Here is a 24,007-nt window from a genome sequence, read left to right as displayed (position 1 = left end):
GTCTCGCTGAAACGTTCAGGTAAAATTATAAAACAGCATGGGTATATAGTGGGTAATAGTACACCACCTTTTTTTTTTAGGACTACACCACTGTATGTAGGCATTTCCTGCATTTCGTGTTTCCAGTATTGCTAGCGCTGCGACCCAAAATGTTTGGAGCTTCCTCACCTGGGTCCAATATGCTTGGGTAATTAGTATTAGCTGCTGAAGGCGAATTAGGGAGATTCTGTCTTTTTTGTGGAGGACGAATTTTAAATTTGTCCATTATTTTGGTCAGCCAGGGGGATAAAGTGAACTAAGGCAACATGCTCATTCTGAAAACGTACTAGGTGTTTCTGGAGACCCCTAAAATATGTCCCGGTGGCACATTTTTCTGCAGTATTTGTTTTCGCGAATTCACGAGAGGCCGCTTTTTTTTTTGATAATATCTCAAATTTCCCTCGCAAGTGACATTCGCCTGCTGTTCTCACGTAAACCCACCAGAGGCCGCTGTCGACTGACTTTTTGACTAACTGAGTGAACGATCGACTGACCCACCCTCCCCCTTCCCTAAACCAAACCAATTTTATCGATTGACCCGCAATCCAACACTGTAAAAAGTGCTACACTCACAAAGTTGGTTTTATATACTTTAAATAATTGCAATCTAGTTAATTATATTTGTTTTATACCAAAAAATATCAATTTGCTTATTCTTTACTTAAAGTAGATGCGTTTTTATATAACAGTATATTTTAAATAAAACTAATGCAATTTATTTGAGTAGATTTTTGTATGTGGTTATTGTGTAGAATAAATGTTATAAAAGTGAGTTGACACAGACAATTTATTAGAGCAGCTGTCGATGTCTGCAGGTCTGTTCATCAAACGTGATTTTAATAATTCTGCGTGACCCCATTTTCACTGCCCGCCACTTTCCAGACACACGCAGCATCTACAAGGGGCGACATTTACTGCTCGCAGCAGCGGATCTGATTAACACGGTAAGTTGCAAATGTAGCCGAATGATAATTGTAAAGTCATGCTAAACTGCCGACTTCACTAGGCAGGTGAGGTTTTAGCTTGTAAATTGTACTGTAACGTTGTTATGAAGCGGACAGGAGACAGAGGTAAGGAAACGTTAGGGTGTTTATTGAATGACAACAAGGAGCACATGAAGGATAGCCAGGAGGATCAGGAATGATGTTGGGGTCTTTTCCTCCGTGGCTGGGTAACAGGAATACACGAGGATGGACAGCACACACCAGATACAGCTGACAGAGGATGACACAGACTTGGAAGGACTGGAAGACAGGACGATTCGGGAGGACCAGGAAGACTAGGAGGAATACAAAGAGAACAGGTAAGTAAATCGTTTGTTTAGCTGAGGATGACTACGCTGAGTGGTCGCTCAGTTGTCCGCTTTCGTCGAGACGAGCCCGGACAATGAGCGACTGGAGTGCTGTGCTTTTATCTGGTGCTCGTGAATGTGATGCAGCTGTGTGCTCATTAGAAGTCAGGTGATGGTGATCTTCGTGAGTGGGGGTCGTGAGAGCCTGACCAATCCATGACAGTACCCCCCTCCCCAGGGCCCGCTCCTGAGGGCCGACACCTCCGACGCCGTGGTGGTCTCCCTCTGCCTCTAGGCGCTGGGAACTCAGGGTGGCTCTCATGAAACTCCACCATGAGACTAGGATCGAGAATATCAGCTCTGGGAACCCATGTCCTTTCTTCGGGGCCGTACCCTTCCCAGTCCACCAGGTACTCCAACTGGCCACCACGACGTCGGGAACGCAAGATCTCCTTCACTGCGTAGACGGCTCCTTCTTCTAGGAGCAGTGGAGGAGGGGGTTCCTCTTCGTGGTCAGGCTCTGTGGAGGGAAGAACAGGATCGTGATAGGGTTTCAGGAGTGATACGTGGAATGTAGGGTGAATACGGTAGTGAGAGGGTAATTGTAGTTTGTAGGTGACGGGGTTAACCTGTTCCACGATGGTGAAGGGACCAACAAATCGGGGACTTAACTTGCGAGAGGGCAGTCGCATGCGTATGTCCCGGGTGGATAGCCACACCTTTTGTCCGGGTGTGTATCTGGGTTCTTCAGACCTTCTTCTATCGGCGGTTACCTTGCTTCGACGGACTGCCCTCTGCAGATGTTGATGAGCCTCGTCCCAGACTCTCTCGCTCTCCCGGAACCAGTGATCCACTGCGGGGACATCAGATGGTTCGCCATCCCAGGGAAAGAGCGGTGGTTGGAAGCCCAGGACGCACTGGAATGGCGTGAGTCCGGTGGAGGGTTGCCGCAGTGAATTTTGGGCATATTCTGCCCAGCCCAAATACTGGCTCCAGGAGCTCTGGTGACCACTGCAGAAGGTCCTCAGGAACCGTCCCACCTCCTGAATCTTCCTCTCTGTCTGCCCGTTGGTTTGGGGATGATATCCAGAAGAGAGGCTGACGGCCACACCTAGGAGCTTGAAGAAGGCTTTCCATAGACGTGAGATGAACTGTGGACCTCTGTCCGACACAATATCTTCTGGAATACCAAATGACCTGAAGACTTGATTAAAGATATTGTCGGCTGTTTCAAAGGCTGTGGGAAGACCTTTCAGAGGGATTAGTTTGACAAACTTTGAGAATCTATCTACTATGACTAGAATACAGGTATTACCTTCTGACGAAGGGAGATCAGTGATAAAGTCCACTCCTAGGTGTGACCAGGGACGGTTCGGAATCGGCAAGGGATGGAGCTTTCCAGCGGGTAGATGACGTGGGCTCTTGGATTGGGCACAGTCCTTACAGCCCTGAACATATTGCCTCACATCCCTTGCCATGTTTGGCCACCAGAATCGTTGGGATACTAGCGAGAGAGTATTGTTGATCCCTGGATGTCCAGTGCCTAGCGAGGTATGTAAGGAGTGGATCAGATCTACCCGGTGTTCAGGTGGTATGAACTGCCGATGAGGAGGGCATCCCGGCGGAGCAGGGGCTTCCGGAGTGGCAACGACTGGAGGAGCGTTCCAGGTGATCGGACAAATGGAGATGTGTTCGGGAAGAATCTTCGTTGGGAGTTCTTCATGATCGTGATGCTCGTGTAAACGAGAGAGAGCGTCTGCTCTTAGATTCTTGGGTCCTGGACGATAGGAAATGGAGAAATCAAAACGTGAGAAGAAAAGTGACCATCTGGCTTGACGTGGACATAGTCTCTTGGCCTCTTTGATATATTGGAGGTTTTTGTGATCTGTGATCACCTGGAACGGATGTTTGGCTCCCTCCAACCAGTGACGCCACTCCTCCAAGGCTAGCTTGATTGCTAGCAGCTCCCTGTCTCCTATGCTGTAATTCTGCTCCGCCGGGCTCAACTTCCGAGAGAAATAGGCACAGGGATGCAGTCGGGGCGGTGTATCATGATGTTGAGATAATACTGCCCCGACGCCGGTGGTGGATGCGTCCACTTCCACCACGAAAGGAAGATTTGGGTCAGGATGAGTCAGGAGTGGGGCCCTTGTGAACTCCTTCTTAAGAAGGCGGAAGGCTGCGGCTGCTTCTTTGGTCCACTCCAGTCCTTTGGGTTTACCCTTGAGGAGATTAGTGAGAGGTGATGTAATCCTGCTGTAGTCCTTGATAAACCGTCTATAAAAGTTAGCAAACCCAAGAAACCTCTGGAGCTCCTTAATGGAAGTGGGTTCTGACCAGGATAGAACAGCCTCAATTTTCTTCCCATCCATACGTATACCGGTTTGATCAATGATGTATCCCAAGAAATGAATCGACTTCTGGTGGAATGAGCATTTCTCCGCTTTGAGGTAGAGGTGATGTTCTCTCAATGTGTGTAGGACCTCCGCAACGTGTTGGCGATGTTCGGCCTCACTCCGGGAGTAAATGAGGATGTCATCTATGTACACTATTACAAAGTGGTGAAGAAACTCCCGGAGGACTTCATGAATGAAGTTTTGGAATACGGAGGGGGCGTTGACCAGACCGTAAGGCATGACCTCATATTCATAGTGGCCAGTAGGGGTCACGAATGCTGTCTTCCATTGGTCCCCCTCACGTATTCTTATCAGATTATACGCGCTGCGGAGGTCCAATTTAGTGAAGACTTTAGCTTCTCGGAGCTGTTCCAAAGCGGCTGGTACCAGAGGAAGGGGATATCGGTATTTTACTGTACCGTTATTTAGGACCCTGTAGTCGATGCATGGACGCAGCCCTCCGTCCTTCTTGGCCACAAAGAAGAAGCTTGAGGCGGCTGGTGATTTTGAGTGACGTATGTACCCCTGACTCAGAGCCTCCCTTATGTAATCTTCCATTGCCTGATTCTCTGGAAGCGAGAGCGGGTAGATCCTACCTCTTGGCAACTGGGCATCTGGAACTAGGTCGATCGCGCAGTCCCATGGCCGATGCGGCGGTAGCTGGGAAGCTCTCTTGGGGCAGAAGACATCATGAAAGGAGCTGTACTCCTTAGGAATGTGGATAGACTGCTTCTCAGGAGGGCTCTCGACCGATGTTGCAAACAAAGAAATGGGGTTCCGACCTTGAAGAGGGAGATTTGGAAAACAGGTAGGTGTACATCCAGATCCCCATTTCTTTATCTCTCCTGTGCCCCAAGAGATGATGGGATCGTGCTTCACCAGCCACGGGCGCCCTAGAATGATGTCCATATTTGCACCCTCCAGAACCAGAAATTGAATCCTCTCTTGATGTAACAGCCCCACTTGAAGAAGGATGTCTTCGCATTGTCGATGGATACGGGTCGAAGATCGAGTGCACTGGGTTATCGGTTGTATCTGGTATATATGCGAGGACGCCTCAGTACGGAGGTGGAGTTGACGACAGAGGGATTGGGAGATGAAGTTCCCTGCTGACCCGGAGTCGATGAGGGCTGTGACAAGGAGAGAAATAGAGGCAGTAGTTATTTGTACGGTGGTAGTAAGTGGTTTACATTGTTCAATATTCGTACTGAATACACTCACTGAAGTCCGAATGGGACGAAGGGGACACTCCATACGGGTGTGTCCACTGACACCGCAGTATAGACACAGACCCCGGGTCAGCCTCCTCTGTCGTTCCGCTGATGTCAGTCTTCCAGACTCTATTATCATGGGTTCTGGTTCTGGAGAGGCTGTTGACTCAGGCGATTGGAGGAGTGCAGACGAGGGGGTGATGGTGTCCTGTTGATAGGAACGGAGACGATCGGAACATCGGAGAGAATGTTGGATGAATCTCTCCAGACCCATTGTATCATCTAATGTGGCCAGCTGGATTCGGAGAGTGGGTTCCAAGCCGAGCCGGTACGTGGTCAACAACGATCTCTCATTCCATCCACTTGCAGCTGCTAGAGTGCGAAACCGGAGAGCATATTCCTGTGTAGATAGAGTACCTTGCTTTAGATGATACAGCTGCTCTCCAGCGGCTACTTCCCCATCAGAACGTCCAAACACCTCTTTGAAATACTCCGTGAAGGTAGTGATGGAATTCATGACCGGCCCGGCTTGGTTCCAGATCGTCTCAGCCCATTTAAGTGCAGGTCCAGAGAGTAGTGATACGATGTAGGCGATCTTTGACTTATCTGTGGGATATAGAGAAGGTTGCATTTCGAATATGAGGGAACATTGTAACAGAAAACCATTGCACTCCCCCGCTCCGCCTGAGTAGGGCGCTGGTCGGGCCATGGGACTGGAAGGAAGGGCCGAAGAAGAAACTGTGGAGGCGGAAGTGCTCGGTGCTGGTGGTGCGTTGGAAAGTGGAGCTGGTGGCTGTAGAATCCGCTTCAACTGGTCCACCAGCTCTTGAAAGTGATCGAGGGTGCTCATGTTGTCGTCGTTATGGGTCCGGGCTTCTGTTATGAAGCGGACAGGAGACAGAGGTAAGGAAACGTTAGGGTGTTTATTGAATGACAACAAGGAGCACATGAAGGATAGCCAGGAGGATCAGGAATGATGTTGGGGTCTTTTCCTCCGTGGCTGGGTAACAGGAATACACGAGGATGGACAGCACACACCAGATACAGCTGACAGAGGATGACACAGACTTGGAAGGACTGGAAGACAGGACGATTCGGGAGGACCAGGAAGACTAGGAGGAATACAAAGAGAACAGGTAAGTAAATCGTTTGTTTAGCTGAGGATGACTACGCTGAGTGGTCGCTCAGTTGTCCGCTTTCGTCGAGACGAGCCCGGACAATGAGCGACTGGAGTGCTGTGCTTTTATCTGGTGCTCGTGAATGTGATGCAGCTGTGTGCTCATTAGAAGTCAGGTGATGGTGATCTTCGTGAGTGGGGGTCGTGAGAGCCTGACCAATCCATGACAAACGTCAGGTAACAGACTGCTCTCACATGAAAAGCTAAGTTGGCTAACGCTAACCAACGCTAGTTCATGCTAACGATTAAAAGTGATTGTCCTGAGAAAAAAAATGTTAAAGTAGTTTTAAAACACTTAGTAGGTATAACTAACGTTACAGAACGGATTAACAAGGTCTCTGGTGGGCGGTCGGGGGGTAGGTGCAGTTTGCTAGCGCTAACTTGGGTAGCTAACCGAAGTTATTATCAGCACATTAAGGATGCATATTAAATGCAGAAACGTATGGAACGGTTAAGTAGTTTGTGTTTAGCGTAACATTAAGTAGCTTAAGGTTTGTGTTTTAGAGATTTAGTCCATACGTTTTTTGTTAATACTGCAATGTGAATAAATTACAGATTTATAATTTATTTGAACTTAAATTACATTTATGTTTACAGAACCATTTAAAATGTACGCACCTCATTCTAAAATGCATTTTCTTGGTCTTTAGATACCAAAGTGATTTAGTTGATTTTGTTAAGAAAAACATTAGGTATAATTACAGCTATAATTATTTGCAGGCAAGTAAAACATGGGTAAAATTGCAAACAATAGTGGGCTCCATAGAATTACATTTAATATCTGAAGATTTTTTTTGTATGTGTGCAATGAACAAACAGTAAAAAATATCCTAATGCATTTTCTTATTATCTGTCAGTCTTTCACTAAAGCTAACTGAAAACACTGATTCACTGAACTGTCAGTTGCCAGTAACATTAAATTTGGAGAAAAGGTCAATTAAAAGTAGCTTCAGCAAAAATGTATTGTAAACCTTAATGTAATATGTAAAATGGTAATGTATTTATTTAATTTTGTATTATGACTTATGCAAAGTTTGGTGCAAAATGAAGATGACAGTGAAATCATAGATTTTTATATTCGCCATTACATACATATTTTTATGCTTTATAAGTTGCAAAAATAAACTGAAAATGTAATACCTAAATTTAAATAATTCCTTGATTGACAGGCAACCAAAATACCATACACTGTTACACTGAATAAAATCACAGTTTTCTTTAGAATTTGATTCTTAAAAACACCTGGAATAATGCAAGTACACAATAACCTATATAGCCTTTTTTTTAATACAGAAGTTTAACTAAGGTACATTTTAACTGATAAACTAAGGTGTTTCATCCATGTATCATTCTCACTGCACTTTTGTAACTTGACTTGTAGTTTATGTAAGATATTTGCTATTTAGTATTCAGCTATTTAATATTATTTAGTATCAACCACCTGAACTCCTGTTTCTTTTTTCTCTCCACCAATAGAGATGTGTGGAATCAGAGGTGCATGCGGCTGCCCACGGGAAAAATTTGCCATCAGCCCAACACAGTTTGGATAATCATAGGACTGTCAGAGGTTTACCAAACCTGTCAAATGCATGATGGCTCCTGTTTGGACTTACTGATGTCCTCGACTTACATCAAAACTGTATACATTATTTGACATGTATCAGAGACTCTTTGTGGGACTGGACCTTATGCATCCTAAATCTTCATCAAAGTATGCAGATCTCCTTACTGAGTTGTCTTAGATGATTTCTCAGTAGGATCTGGCATTATTAATGTTTTTATTTATGTACTGTGTATGTGCAGCCACATTAATGGCCTGTTTTGTAGTCACTTTTAAAAGGGACACTGGTTGACATTGAATAAATGCTATGGTCTTTAATCCATCTTCCCATTCTTGTTTAATTGTTATTGACCTTAAAGTCTGTTTATCTGTTTTTACTTAATCACTGTATATTGTGCGTAGAATATAGAAATGAAGATTTATTTTCTGAGGTTACAGCCAGAGGTCAATTGAATTTATTTTAAATGACATATGCATGGTTAATTTTATTTAGATAATAAAGTTCTTAATACCTAATTAAAATAGGTTCAGGCAACATATAGCAATGTATAAATAAGTTAGGTTTAACAAAAAAAGTAAGTTTATCTGATTTGAGTAATTTTAGAAATATTAGTTGGCTCAACTTAATTTTGTTACATTTGTTTTAAGCAATGTTTTAGTGTTTAATATACTTAAAAAAGGCTGGAAGTTGATTCAATCTAAAACGTCCGATGCAGCCACTTGCCTCACTTTTTATAAGTTAGATCTAGGTCATACTTTTTACAGTGAAGCAATGCAAAAATAAAAGCCCCCGTCTGTTTTTTTTTTACCAAGTTTTCAGATTTGACCACATTCTCACCCTGCTATTCACTTGTTTTTTTAATATTTTGGATTCTGCTTTTGTTTTACCTGCTTTCTGGAACCGCTCTTCACCGGACTCGAACCCCGTCATCATGGTCAACTCCTCTCTGCGCCTCAAGTCCACCGACTAACATGGTGCGCTAACGTGACAAACTGGTTGCAGCTGGAATGCCGTTCATACGGAGGTAAGCGGTCAGCTGGTAAGCGTGAAAAGGAACGGCGTCACACCACCCCGTAGCGTTCGTTAAAAAAAATAAAAAATTAAATGCAGCCATACGTACCTCTGGCTACGTAATTCGCGGTCTCCAGAAACGCCTGTAGGGCTACGATACACAGAATGAGCCTGTGTCGCCTAATTGTCCATTGCTAAATTTTTTATTAAATATGACGCAACCCCCCACAGAGCTTGCTGAGGCCCCCTTGTGTGCCAGGACCCCACTGTTGGGAACCGCTGATGTATATACCCTATAGTAGTATTATAATATAGTAGTACTGTATTGGGACATATGATTATTTTACTATAGATGTTGTGTTCCCATATCAACAATAGTTTCACCACAACACATAAAAGATTATAGAATTTACCATAAATTACTATAGTATTGTTTATGAATCAATTAAATGTGCACTTCATGTCTGCGCAGATGTTTTGTGCTTAATATATCTGGCAACGCACTATAACGCATGCAGATGTTTTGTTTGTTGTTGCCAGAGTAGCACGTGAGGCACAAGCTGCAAAGGCTCCGCCCTCCTCTGAAAAGTGGGAGGAGCAAAACAGCTCATTTGCATTTAAAGACACAAAATTGTATCATAAAGGGGGCTTTATAACATGATATAATAAATGTTTTTTTAAATATTATGATCTGAAATGTCACAGATACAATCTTGGAGACACTTTACAGTCAATTCAAACATTATTCAGACACAAGATATTATTTTAGATATTTTTTATTATTTTTAGATACTTTTTTTATTTATGCAAGTTCGGAAAGTCAAATAAATGAAACTGTGACTTAAATCTCTTCATCGTCAGTGCACTAAAAAGCATCAGGTAGTGAAGAATCTGCTGGAATTCAGCTTTTATGGATGTGTTTTACAGCAGACACTCCAGGCGGACTGTCATCCATTACATTCTGCACCTTTCTATCAAATATATCTGACACTATCAAAATGAATTTGTTCTGCCACAGTTTGACTGAGTTGGTCGTATTTTGGTACAGCGAATAAGCTGTGATAATGTGAGAAATGTTGAAGGAGTCTGATTTTATATTACATTTTGAAAAAGGCCATTATAGGACCCATTGAAAGGAGCAGTTCACCCAAAAATGAAAATTACCCCATAATTTACTCATCCTCAAGACTCCATCGGTGGACTTTTTTCTATCAGGCGAACACAGTCAGAATAGTTTTAAATATTATCTTGGCTCTTCATGCTGCATAATGTTGGAAAGTGACTTTTATTTTGAAGTATTTAAAACAGAATAAATCCATGATCAAAATAACCCATATGCTGCCAGGGGGTTAACATGTTTTATGAAGCGGTCGATGTTTTTGTAACAGAAATATTTAATTTTTATCATAAACTCCAATCATCAATGGCGGACCAATGCATGTTATTTACGACTAAAGTATACAACGTATGACGTCAGATACATTTATAGAGGAAGCTCCAGGAATAGACACGTCTTGCCGGAAGCCCTTGGGGTTTGGTGTTACTGTATAACATTATACAGTATATTACTCTTAAAATACTTCTTACAGAGCATCCGGAAAGTATTGATAGCGCTTCACTTTTTCCACATTTGTTTATGTTACAGCCTTATTCTAAAATGGATTAAATTCATTTATTTCCTCAACATTCTACACACAATCCCCCATAATGACAATGTGGAAAAAGAGTTTTAGAAATTGTTGCAAATTTATTAAGAATAAAAAAAGCTGTAAAATCACATGTGTTTGTCTGACAGAAAAAAAACACATAAACACCAAGGACAGCTTGAGGGTGACTAAATTGTGGATTAATTTTCATTTTTGGGTAAACTATTTCTTTAAAGGTGACCTATTATACCACTTTCCATGTCCCTAGAGTGTGTGTGTGAAGTTTCAGTTCAAAACACCACACAAATAATGTTTTCAAACTTTCTGAAATTTACCTTTTTAGCCTTTAATCCTAATTGTGGTGTTTTGGTTACTGTCGCTTTAAATGCTAATGAGATTGTGCTCTTATCAGAAAAGGGCGGAGCTACAAATGCCTGTGTCAGCATAGTGCCAGATTCAAAAATAAGAATACCGTCCTATGCTAATAAGGGAGAGATGGTCACTAGTGGGCGGGGCTTCTCCCCTCTGATGACACGTACAAAGGGAGAATGTCAATCAAAGTGTTTCAGCAGACTGTTTTGATCAAATGTGATTATAAAAAATACAGTTAATACATTTGTACCATTAGAAGCGGGTTATATTCACAGACAGTTGCCACACAAATATGTTTAAACCCCTTATAAAAGTAATTTTTGCATAATAGGTGCCCTTTAAATGTTTTCATGATCATGTTTCTCATGTTTTTCAGTTTGCATAAGCATTAATTTATTTTTGCCTCAGTTTCTCTCTCTCTCCTTCATAGCCATGCACTGATGCTCATACTGAAAGCCTCACTCACCCTGACAGATCTTTGTCGTCTGGTTCTTCACACGGTTCCTCCTTCACGTCCTCAGTGATGTCAGTCTCCCCTGTGGACACGCTTTGCTTGACCTCTTCATTCATCTCATTCTCCTCCTCAGCGTGATTCTCATCCTCCTTATTTTCACTGCTGATTTCCACTTTTTCTTCACATGGGGTCACGGTCTCCGTTTTCTCCTCCTGAGCGGAAATAACATGCCCTTTTAACGAATGCGATTCAACCCTAATTAAACTTTGATTTGTAAATGCATCATTGTTTTTATTTCAACAGCTTGTGTGGGGGGAAACATGACTTATGAATATGCATGAGGTCAGACACATTCCTGCTGAGAGACTAAATGAACAGATGCAACAGATATAATGATGAAAAGATGAAAATAGTGGCTCTGCTTTAAATGCAACACTAGTGTTTTGCATAATGCATAGTACGTACTTTATACTGCCTACCGGTGTTCGGAAAGAAGCATTACAATACATAATCTAAAGGGCAGATGAAAAACAAATAAGCTAACAACAAGCTGGCAATCTATATTATTGGGAAAGAATTGTACAAATAGTGTGAGTAGTAAGGTTAGATTGAGTAAAGTATTTGTAGACTTAGTTTCAGTAACATGAATAATATAAATAGTTTAGGAAGTAGAGTAAACAGGAGTGAGTAAACAGGAGTGAGAAAACAGGAGTGTTAGTGCAAGTAATAGATTTAGTGCAAGTAGTATAAGTGGAATAAATAGATTGAGTAGTATTAGTATAAGTAGACTTAGTATCAGTAGTATAAGTAGTGCGGGTAGTAACGTTTGATTAAGTAGTTTGAGTAAAGTATGTGTAGACCTAGTTTTAGTAACATGAATAATATAAATAGTATAGGAAGTCGAGTAAACAGGAGTGAGTAAACAGGAGGGTTAGTGTAAGTAGTAGATTTAGTGTAAGTAGTACAAGTAGTGCGAGTCGAATAAATATCAGTAGTAAAAGTAGTGTGAGTAGTAAGGTTAGAATAAGTAGTTTGAGTAAAGTATGTGTAGACTTAGAATATAGAATAATATAAATCGTTTAGGAAGTTTGATTGAAGTATGAGTAAATTATGTGTAGACTTAGTTTCAGTAATATGAATAATATAAATAGTTTAGGAAGTTGAGTAAACAGGAGTGAGTAAACATGAGTGTTAGTGTAAGTAGTAGATTTAGTATAAGTAATATAAGTAGTATGAGTGGAATAAATAGATTGAGTAGTATTAGTATAAGTAGACTTAGTATCAGTAGTTTAAGTAGTGCGAGTAGTAAGGTTAGATTAAGTAGTTTGAGTAAAGTATGTGTAGACTTAGTTTCAGTAACATGAATAATATAAATAGTTTAGGAAGTTTGATATAAGTATGAGTAGACTTAGTTTAGATACGAGTATAATGAGATTTGGTATCAGTAGAATGATTAGTATGAGTATTATGTATCATCCTGTAGTAGTATAAGTATGTGAGTTTAAGTTAGTGTGAGTAACCTTAGTAATATGAGTAACTTGAGTACCAGGAGTGTTATAAAGTTCAATGTACATTTTATAAGTAGTGTGAGTGGAATAAATAGACTGAGTAGCATTAGTATAAGTAGACTTAGTATCAGTAGTATAAGTAGTGCGAGTAGTAAGGTTAGATTATGTAGTTTGAGTAAAGTATGTGTAGACTTAGTTTCAGTAATTTGAATAATATAAAAAGTTTAGGAAGTCGAGTAAACAGGAGGGTTAGTGTAAGTAGTAGATTTAGTTTGAGTAGTATAAGTAGTATGAGTAGAATAAATAGATTGAATAGTATTAGTATAAGTAGACTTAGTATCAGCAGTAAAAGTAGTGTGAGTAGTAAGGTTAGATTGAGTAGTTTGAGTAAAGTATGTGTAGACTTAGTTTAGATACGAGTATAATGAGATTTGGTATCAGTAGAATGATTAGTATGAGTATTATGTATAATCATGTAGTAGTATAAGTATGTGAGTATAAGTTGGTGTGAGTAACCTCAGTAATATGAGTAACTTGAGTACCAGGAGTGTTATAAAGTTCAATGTACATTTTATAAGTAGTGTGAGTGGAATAAATAGATTGAGTAGTATTAGTAAAAGTAGACTTAGTATCAGTAGTAAAAGTAGTGTGAGTAGTAAGGTTAGATTAAGTAATTTGAGTAAAGTATGTGTAGACTTAGTTTCAGTAACATGAATAATATAAATAGTTCAGGAAGTTTCATTGAAGTATGAGTAGACTTAGTTTAGATATGAGTATAATAAGATTTGGTATCAGTAGAATGATTAGTATGAGTATTATGTATCATCCTGTAGTAGTATAAGTATGTGAGTATAAGTTAGTGTGAGTTACCTTAGTAATATGAGTAACTTGAGTACCAGGAGTGTCAAAGTTCAGTGTACATTTTATAAGTAGTGTGAGTGGAATAAATAGATTGAATAGTATTAGTAAAAGTAGACTTAGTATCAGTAGTATAGTGCGAGTAGTAAGGTTAGATTAAGTAGTTTGAGTAAAGTATGTGTAGACTTAGTTTCAGTAATATGAATAGCATAAATAATTTAGGAAGTCGAGTAAACAGGAGTGTTAGTGTAAGTAGTAGATTTAGTGTAAGTAGTATAAGTAGTATGAGTGGAATAAATAGATTGAGTAGTATTAGTATAAGTAGACTTAGTATCAGCAGTAAAAAATAGTATGAGTAGTAAGGTTAGATTAAGTAGTTTGAGTAAAGTATGTGTAGACTTAGTTTCAGTAACATGAATAATATAAATAGTTTAGGAAGTTTGATTGAAGTATGAGTAGACTTAGTTTAGATATTAGTATAATAAGATTTGGTGTAAGTATTATAATTAATATAAGCATTATGTGTAATAATGTAGTAGTGTAAGTATGGTTAGAGTTAGTATCCTAAGTTTCATGGGTAACTCGAGTAACAGGATTATTATAAATTTAGAGTAAGTAGCATATGTAGTGTGAGTGGAATAAATAGACTGAGTAGTATTAGTATGAGTAGACTTAGTATCAGCAGTATAAGTATCATGAATAGATTTAGTACAACATGAGTTTAAGGAGATTTGGTATTAGTAGAGCGAGGAGTATAAAGAGCGTAGTTTCAGTAACATGAGAATAACGAGATTTAGTAATGCGAGTAATTTGCATAGACTAAGTAGTATGTGTAAACTTAGTATGAGTAGACTCAGTATGAATAATATGGGTAGACGGAGTAGTACAAATAAACTGAGTAGTATGAGTAGACTCAGTATGAGCAGTATGGGTAGACTGAGTAGTACAAATAAACTGAGTAGTACGAGTAGACTCAGTATGAATAATATGGGTAGACTGAGTAGTACAAATAAACTGAGTAGTACGAGTAGACTCAGTATGAATAATATGGGTAGACTGAGTAGTACAAATAAACTGAGTAGTACGAGTAGACTCAGTATGAATAATATGGGTAGACAGGGTTGTACAAATAAACTGAGTAGCATAAGTAGACTCAGTATGAATAATATGGGTAGACGGAGTAGTACAAATAAACTGAGTAGTATGAGTAGACTCAGTATGAGCAGTATGGGTAGACTGAGTAGTACAAATAAACTATAAATGAACTAATTATAAGAGTAGACTTGAAATACTACTAATTCCAAGTCTACTCTTATAATTAGTTTATTTGTAGTTTATTTGTGTCGACGGAGTAGTATAAATTAACTGAGTAGTACAAATAGACTAAGTATCAGCAGTATGTGTAGTGTGAGTTGTATGTGTAGACTGAGTAGTAAGAGTAGGCAGAGTATTAGTAGTATGTGTACAGTGAGTAGAATGTATAGACTGAGTAGTAGGAGTAGAGTATCAGTAGTAAGAGTAGTATGAGTAAACTGAGTAGGATGAAAACAGTCATACTTCATACAGTTTGTGTAGACTAATTGTCGGTAGCATGTATAGTGCGAGTATTGTGTGTAAGGTGAGTAGTTTTAGAAGACTAAATAGCATAATTAACCTGAGTAGTATGTGTAGACTAGATAGTAGACTCAGTAGTATGAATAGGCTGTTGTAAGCAGTAGTATGAGTAGACTGGATAGTATACTGAATAGTATGAATAGGCTGTTGTAGCAGTAGTATGTGTAGTGTGAGTACCTTGAGAAGATGCTGTGTGCTGCATCTCTCTGGATCTGTGATGCTCTTGTGTTCTTCTGGTGTGTTTAAAGAGACGGTGTTTCCAGTGCTGATCACTTCCTCAGCTTTCACCTCAGTTTTACAGCTCGTCTTCTCAGCAGTTTTATACGGCAGGTCCATGCGGAAGCTGATTCCTGTGGAGGTGCAGTAATCCTCAAAACCATACAGGTACCTGCAGGAGAATACGCAACCATTATTCATTATCATTCACATCTCAGTTATTAACAGTGTTGGGTGTAAAGAGTTACAAGGAAAATAATTACAGCAGTTCAATTCCATTTTCAATTCCAGCAGTCCTCAACTCCATTTATTTTACTTCAGCTTAGTCCCTTATTTATCAGGGGATGCCACAGCGGAATGAACCATCAACTATTCCGGCATATGTTTTACACACCAGATGCCCTTTCAGCTGCAACCCAGTACTAGGAAACACCCATACACACACACACACACTCATACACTACGGCCGATTTGCTTTACCCAATTCCCCTATAGCGCATGTGTTTGGACTGCGGAGGAAACTGGAGCACCCGGAGGAAACCCACGCCAACACGGGAAGTACATGCAAACTCCACACAGAAACACTAACTAACTAACTAACCATCCATCCATCCATCCATCCATCCATCCATCCATCCATCCATCCATCCATCCATCCATCCATCCATCTATCTATCTATCTATCTGTCTGTCTATCCGTCCGTCCGTCTACCTATCTACCTGTCTGTCTACCTATCTGTCTGTCCATCCATCCATCCGTCCGTCCGTCCGTCCGTCCGTCTGTCTGTCTACCTATCTGTCTGTCTGTCTATCCATCCATCCATCCATCTTTCTATCCGTCCGTCCGTCTGCCCACCCGCCTGTCTGTTTACCTATCTTTCTACCTATCTGTCTGTCCGTCCGTCCGTCTATCTGTCTACCTGTCTGTCTACCTGTATGTCTGCCTGCCTGTCTGTCTGTCTGCCTGACTGTTTGTCTGTCTATCCATCCATCCATCCATCCATCCATCCATCCATCTATCTATCTATCTATCTATCTATCTATCTATCTATCTATCTATCCGTCCATCCATCCATCTATCCGTCCGTCCGTCTGTCTATCCATCTATCCATCCATCCGTCCGTCCGTCCGTCCATCCATCCATCCATCCATCCATCCATCCATCCATCCGTCTGTCTGTCTGTCTATCTGTCTGTCTATCCGTCTATCTATCTGTCTGTCTATCAATCTGTCCGTCCGTCCGTCTGTCTATATATATTTTTTGCTACAAAACAAACTGCTGTTGACTAATTATCCTAGTTAAGCCTTTAAACTGCACTTTAAGCTAAATACTAGTATCTTGCAAAATATCTAATAAAATATTGTGTACTGTCATCATGGCAAAGTCAAAAAAATGAGCTAAAATAGCCATTTGCTTAAAACTGTGCTGAACACAATCTCTTCATTAATCAGCATTTGAGAAATATTTGAGAAAGTATTCAAATTCCACAGGAATCATTTTATCCTGAACTCTGAATATACCGTACTGTAGATCTGGTGTAGCATAGTTTCCATAAACAATATCAGGCAGCCGAAAGCATATCAGAATGATTTTTTTGAAGGAAATCAGACAGGACAAGCGCTCGCAGTGCTCGCTCTCGTATAAGTCAAAACATTTTGCGCTGACTTGACGCGCCACCGCTGAGCATCTCACATTTTCAGTCACTGTCATGCTGTCTGAGTGAAAGCAGATGCTGAAGGATGCACGTACTTTCTGTAGGCACACTTGACGTTGTAGCCGGCGGCGGAGTTGAGCACGGGGATGCCCAGATCCTGATACACCTGCTTCCAGACAGATCCGCTCTCGATCTGAAACACAGACGAGCACGTTATGTTATACACACACAGACACAACAGCAGGAGGAGAGGAAGAAAAAAAAGATTATTCAAAGACTTGTGATTCTTTTTCTAATGATTCTGAATCAATTCTCAAAAGTTTTGAATCGACTATATATTTAAATTAGATCGCCATAGTGCGGGCGTGAGCTCCAAACAGAGAAATAATAAGCGTTGACAGCTGCGCAAATTCACTTCATTTGGTCAAAGCTTTTATTGTTCATTTGAAAGACTCACTCAGTGTGCGACTCTCTTTAGAATCACTACAGAATGTGGACAGTGTGTTATTACTATGATCATGGACACAGACTACAGTAGAATCGGGTCTCATCTGTAACACACACACATAGATAAAAACAAAACTATACAAAATGTTTGTTCTTGCATAGATATTTAAATTCATATATCATTTGTATCACATACAAGTACATACAGTGTTGAAGTCAGAATTATTAGCCCTCCTGTATATTTTATTCACCAATTTCTGTTTAAAGAAAAACTTCTGTTTCCGTTTCTAATCATAATAGTTTTAATAACTCATTTCTAATAACTGATTTATTTTCTCTTTGCCATGATGACAGCACATATTTGACTAGATATTCTTCAAGACACTAGTATTCAGCTTAAAGTGACATTTAAAGGCTTAACTAGGTTAATTAGGGTAAAGTTAGAGTAATTAGGCAAGTCATTGTATAATGATGGTTTGTTCTGTAGACTATCGAAAAATATATAGCTTAAAGGGGCTAATAATATTGACATTATAATGGGTTTGAATCAATTACAAACTGCTTTTATTCTAGCTGAAATAAAACAAATAAGACTTTCTCCAGAAGAAAAAATATTATAGGAAATACTGTGAAAATTTCCTGTGAAAAACTAATTCATAGAAGGGCCAATAATTTTGACTTTAACTGTATCTTTTATATCTATATATAAATCTTATTTACTCAAATAGTTATATATACATATGCAGCACACACACATTGAAACAAACTTGTATTTACACGAAAACAAACTTTTATATTGGATGTGATTAATCGCAATTAATCTTTGCCCAGTACTAGTACTTGCAATATATATGCATTTGTAGAGTGTAGTCTACATGTATAAACACACACACACTCAGTGTATATACAATACAACAATATAAAAAATAAATAATAACATATGAAGAGTTCAGATGCGAAAGTCGCTAAACGCCACTTCCGACAAAAATGAGCTAATGACATTTAGCGAATGCTTTAGGCACGTAGTACACCATCAACAAATAGATTTGCTTCAAATCATCCAAATCCCAGCGTCAGCGCATTCAGAAATAACAAAATTGCAAAAGCCGCTAAACACCACTTGCCTTTGTAACGGCACATTGATACGTCGGCTTTTATGAAGAGACTGTTTTATTCTGCTTTCGATTTTGATTTTAAAAGACGGAGTTTGATGAACTGGATGAGCCTGTCTGATTGTCATTGAATAGCATATGAAAATGTTCCTTACCTCAAAACTCTGTGCATTATAAGGAAAAGAAAACACACTGTACAGTCATGTACATGTATCATGCATTCATAATGGGTTTTTTTGCGCAGTGACGCTACTTTGAATGAGTCTGAATTACTCTACATTAAATGGCAACTCCAATTCACGAAAGACAGAGTTAAGATGCCGTTCTTTTATCCCACATGGATGCTATGAGGATAAACACGGGACCAAAACCTTAGGTATGGTGAGAATGAATGAATGACAGCTTCTAAAATTGTCTGAGAGGCATCCCCTTTTTGCCCAGTAGGCCCACCTTGTGATTTATCAGCTAATGTAAGCTATTTGTTTAAAAGATAAATACAATCTATAAAACTTTACATTATTTATATTACTTCATAATGCCTATACATCTGATAAGCTTTTTATATTAATGCACAATGCACAGATATTGATGTTTCACAATGATTTTACACTGCATTATTTCAATCTACCAAGCTTAGCTTACAATGTTTACATTGCTCTACTTACATTAAATCTAAATCCCAAATATCAGAGATGCCAACAGATTGTTAAGATTTAATTAATGTCAGTTTTAATGTTATTGATTAATGCACTTTACAGATTTCATTCATTCATTTTCCTTCTGCTTTTTCCCTGGTTTACCACAGCGGAATGAACCGCCACTTATTTGACAGATTTATGTATTTTTAATTTTATGTGTTTTTTGTTTAATAAAATAATTTCTAATTGCATCTTTAGTGATTTTTCAGCTAGTTACACTGTATTGTCTCAATAGGTGGTTTTTAGAGGTTTTTGCAAAAAAAGCACAAGTGGATTTAGCTGGTTTTGACGCAAAATAAAATCTACCTTCTTAAAAACCAAAGAATTGTCTAAAGTGACATTTATGAAAAAAGTTATTTTATTTACCAGCTAATAACCTTCTCATTATCTATAAAATGAAACTCCTGAGCCTAATCAGAGGAGCCTGATGGAAAATGCTAGATTACAAGAAAAGAGGTCTGATTGATTTAGAGGGTTTTGCATCTGAACTCTTCATATAGATATATATTTATATTTAATTTATATTAATATTTTAATCAATATGATCATGCATATATTTACATACGCACAGTATGCACAAACCTATTTTGTAAATATGAGCTTCTATTTTGGGTGTGCATTAGCATTAATTTGCACAGTTGAAGAAATCGGGGAAAAAAAGTAGGCAAAGAATCATTTTGAAATCGAATCGTGACTCCCAGAGTTTGAAGCGAATCAGATTGTGAAGTGCCTATAGCAGGGGTACCCAATCCTGTTCCTGGAGATCTGCCTTCCTGCAGAGTTCAGCTCCAACCTCAAATAAAACATCTAAACCAATAACTAGAATCTGAAGGAGCACATGGTGATTAAATACAGGTGTGTTTGATCAAGGCTGCAGCTGAACTCTGCAGGTCGGTAGATCTCCATGAACAGGATCTCGAGCACCCCTGGCATAAATATTCCCACCCCTGAACAGCAGATCGAGGACGTGTTTCACTCACATTGTCGAATCCTCCCAGCTTATGCACCAGCCTGTAGAGCTTGAACAGGTTCAGATTCTTGTAGCCCAGCACCGGCCGCTTGTTGATGGGGGTTCCTGAGCAGAAGAGTCAAGGACAACATTTGAGTTTAAAGTCTTTGTAAGAGCTACATTTTCAGAAAGTTTAAGTCTAAAAGTTATCAAATGTAAAAAAAGTAAAAAAAAAAAAAGTTAAAAACAATGCCATTTACAACAGAATGGAGTTATACTAGTCAAGCTGCTCCTATTTTTGCTAACAATTGTAGTGTGACAGTATTTACATTTTTAAAAATCAGATTCATTTACAAATATGTAGCTGAAACATTTAATTTCAGTTTGCTTTGGTGTAGCTCAGCAGTAAAACAAACAAAATAGGTAACACTGAATTAGAAATCACAATATCTGTTAAAGGCATTCTCTCCAACCCTTCCCATCATTCTTACTCTTCTCAGATGGGATGCTGGGCTAAATTAAAGGTTACCATGGGCCAACTTTGGCACTCGGGCCCTAGTTTGGGCATGTCTGGTCTATGGAGACTCCTGTCGCTGTTCATTTGTGCTTCACATCTATAATCCTCTTAGTCTATGCTTACATTATCTTCAGCAGCTCAAACACTCTAATGGCTAACGGACAGACGGCTGCTTCTCACTCAGGGCTGCTGTTTATGCTAATGAGGGAGAGATGGTCACTAGTGGGAGGGGCTTTCCCCCTCTGATGACAAGTACAAAAAGAAGAATGCCAATCGAAGTGTTTCTGCAGACTGTTTTGATCAAGTCTGATTATAACAAATACAATTAACATGTACATAAATAAAAGTGAATAAATCAAATAGAATAAAAAAACAAAGGCAAATATTAATAAATAATGAAGCTGTATATAAATAAAAATGTAAATAACAGTGTTCACCTCTATCCTCCATAAATTTGTAAAGCTGCTGTAGGAAGTTGTCTTTCTCTTCTGGGAATGGCTCCACTTCCTCCTGCAAACAGGAAACACAAACACAGAGAGCGGCGTGTCATTTAAAAGAGCTTTTTTTTAATGGGTAGTTACAGTTGTAGTCAGAATTATTAGCTCCCTTTGAATTTGTTTTTCTTTTTTAAATATTTCCCAAATGATGTTTAACAGATTCAGGAAATTTTCACAGTATGTCTGATAATATTTTTTCTTCTGGAGAAAGTCTTATTTGTTTTATTTCGGCTAGAATAAAAGCAGTTTTTAATTTTTTAAAAGCCATTTTAAGGTCAATATTATTAGCCTCTTCACGCTATTTCGACAGTCTACAGAACAAACCATCGTTATATAATAACTTGCCTAATTACCCTAACCTGCCTAGTTAACCTAATTAATCTAGTTAAGCCTTTAAATGTCACTTTAAGCTGTATAGAAGTGTCTTGAAGAATATCTAGTCTAATATTATTTACTGTCATCATGACAAAGATGAAATAAATCAGTGATTAGAAATGAGTTATTAAAACTATTTTGATTAGAAATGTGTTGAAGAAATCTGCTCTCCGTTAAACAAAAATTGGGGAAAAAATAAACAGGGGGGCTAATAATTCTGACTTCAACTGTATGTTAGAAAAAAGGAAAAAGATATTAAAAAGTAACTAACTAGACCAAAGTAATAACTACAAAATCTGTAACTTTAAGATCACATGTTTGGTATTGCATTTATTTGATTATTAATGCAGAACAAATACAATGTAGTTTCCTCCGGGTGCTCCGGTTTCCCATTACAGTCCAAACATATGCGCTATAGGGGAATTGGGTAAGCTAAATTGGCCGTAGTCTATGAGTGTGTGTGTGTGTGTGTGTGTGTGTGTGAGTGAATGAGGGTGTATGGGTGTTTCCCAGTACTGGGTTGCAGCTGGAAGGGCATCCGCTGCGTAAAACATATGCTGGGATAGTTGGCGGTTTATTCCACTGTGGTGATCACTGATAAGTCAAGCTGAAGGAAAATGAATGAATGAATAAATGAATTTAAATGTATACTGTTTTATACTGTTGTATAATTTGTGACTCAAAGCTGAGTTATTCAAGAAACATTTCTTCATATTTTAAGTGTTTTTTTTTGCTGAAGAATCTTTGATGAATTGAACATCGTTTATATCAAAAATGAAATGAATAAAATCAATGCAATGAACATTTTAATTTACTACACCATTTGATGCATACCAAAAGTAAAACATTGCAAGAAAGACCTCAAATTATTCATTCAATCCTTTTAAAATGTGTCGATTCAAACCTCCAGTGCATTATTAGACAGCGAAAACACCACGTCAAACATCTAGCAAGTTAATTACCACATTTTTACCTCGGTTTATTCATCTAGGTGCACAATATGAGATATTAATGAGGATTTTTGGTGCCTCTTGTTAGAAAAACTAGCTTGTTAATGACTGGAAAAGCAACATTATTATCAAAACAGCTGGGAAATCAAACATTCATTCATTCATTCATTCTCTTTTCGGCTTGGTCTCTTTATTAATCAGGGGTCGCCACATCCATACACATTCATTTACACACATACACTGTGGCCAATTTAGCTTATTTAATTCACAGCATGTGTTTGGACTGTGGGGGAATCGGAGCACCCGGAGGAAACCCACGCCAACACGGGGAGAACATGTAAAGTACACACAGAAACGCCAACTGACCCAGCTGGGACTCGAACCAGCGACCTTTTTGCTGTGAGGCCACAGTGCTAACCACTGAGCCGCCAGAAATCAAACAAATTCCACATTTTAATTTAGTAGTGTCAAAACCACAGCTTTGGCTAGCAGTAGGACGTGGTTTTCTTCTGTAACGTGAATGATTCTGAGAGCAGGCACACACATACAGACACACACACGTCAGATCTGACAGAGTTTTAATGCAGGCCTGAGTTTTTATTCCAAACTAACAGCCCCTGTGAAGAGTTAAAGCTGTCATCTCACACACACACACACTCAGAAGCTTCATCTGTCAGTTGTTTAGGAAAAACAGTTGTTTAGGAAAAAATCATGTGATCATGATTGTGGTCATGTGATGATGATGATGATGATGAATGCTGTGGTCATGTGATCATGATTGTGGTCATGTGATGATGATGATGATGATGAATGCTGTGGTCATGTGATCATGATTGTGGTCATGTGATGATGATGATGATGATGATGAATGCTGTGGTCATGTGATCATGATTGTGGTCATGTGATGATGATGATGATGATGAATGCTGTGGTCATGTGATCATGATTGTGGTCATGTGATGATGATATTGATGATGATGAATGCTGTGGTCATGTGATGATGATTGTGGTCATGTGATGATGATGATGATGATGATGATGAATGCTGTGGTCATGTGATCATGATTGTGGTCATGTGATGATGATGATGATGATGATGATGAATGCTGTGGTCATGTGATCATGATTGTGGTCATGTGATGATGATATTGATGATGATGAATGCTGTGGTCATGTGATGATGATTGTGGTCATGTGATGATGATGATGATGATGATGATGATGAATGCTGTGGTCATGTGATCATGATTGTGGTCATGTGATGATGATGATGATGATGAATGCTGTGGTCATGTGATCATGATTGTGGTCATGTGATGATGATGATGATGATGAATGCTGTGGTCATGTGATCATGATTGTGGTCATGTGATGATGATATTGATGATGATGAATGCTGTGGTCATGTGATGATGATTGTGGTCATGTGATGATGATGATGATGATGATGAT

At 39.1% G+C, this 24,007-nt stretch overlaps 1 protein-coding gene across 1 annotated transcript in view; it reads right to left on the bottom strand.

Moving 5' to 3' along the window:
- The window catches only part of arid4b (AT-rich interaction domain 4B), a 159,693-nt gene that overhangs the window by 40,776 nt on the left and 94,910 nt on the right, over positions 1-24,007 (bottom strand). The window contains exons 12-16 of the mRNA XM_056470555.1: positions 21,171-21,243; positions 20,248-20,342; positions 17,106-17,203; positions 15,317-15,527; positions 11,172-11,371 (exon numbers count right to left, since the gene is read on the bottom strand). Coding sequence (XP_056326530.1) covers positions 11,172-11,371; positions 15,317-15,527; positions 17,106-17,203; positions 20,248-20,342; positions 21,171-21,243 — 677 coding nt within the window. The remainder of the gene's footprint in view (positions 1-11,171; positions 11,372-15,316; positions 15,528-17,105; positions 17,204-20,247; positions 20,343-21,170; positions 21,244-24,007) is intronic.

Source organism: Danio aesculapii, chromosome 13 (genome assembly GCF_903798145.1).
Source record: "Danio aesculapii chromosome 13, fDanAes4.1, whole genome shotgun sequence".
In the NCBI taxonomy this organism is placed as follows: domain Eukaryota; kingdom Metazoa; phylum Chordata; class Actinopteri; order Cypriniformes; family Danionidae; genus Danio; species Danio aesculapii.
The sequence above is the reverse complement of the archived record's forward strand: the minus strand, read 5'-3'. Positions and strand labels throughout refer to the sequence as shown.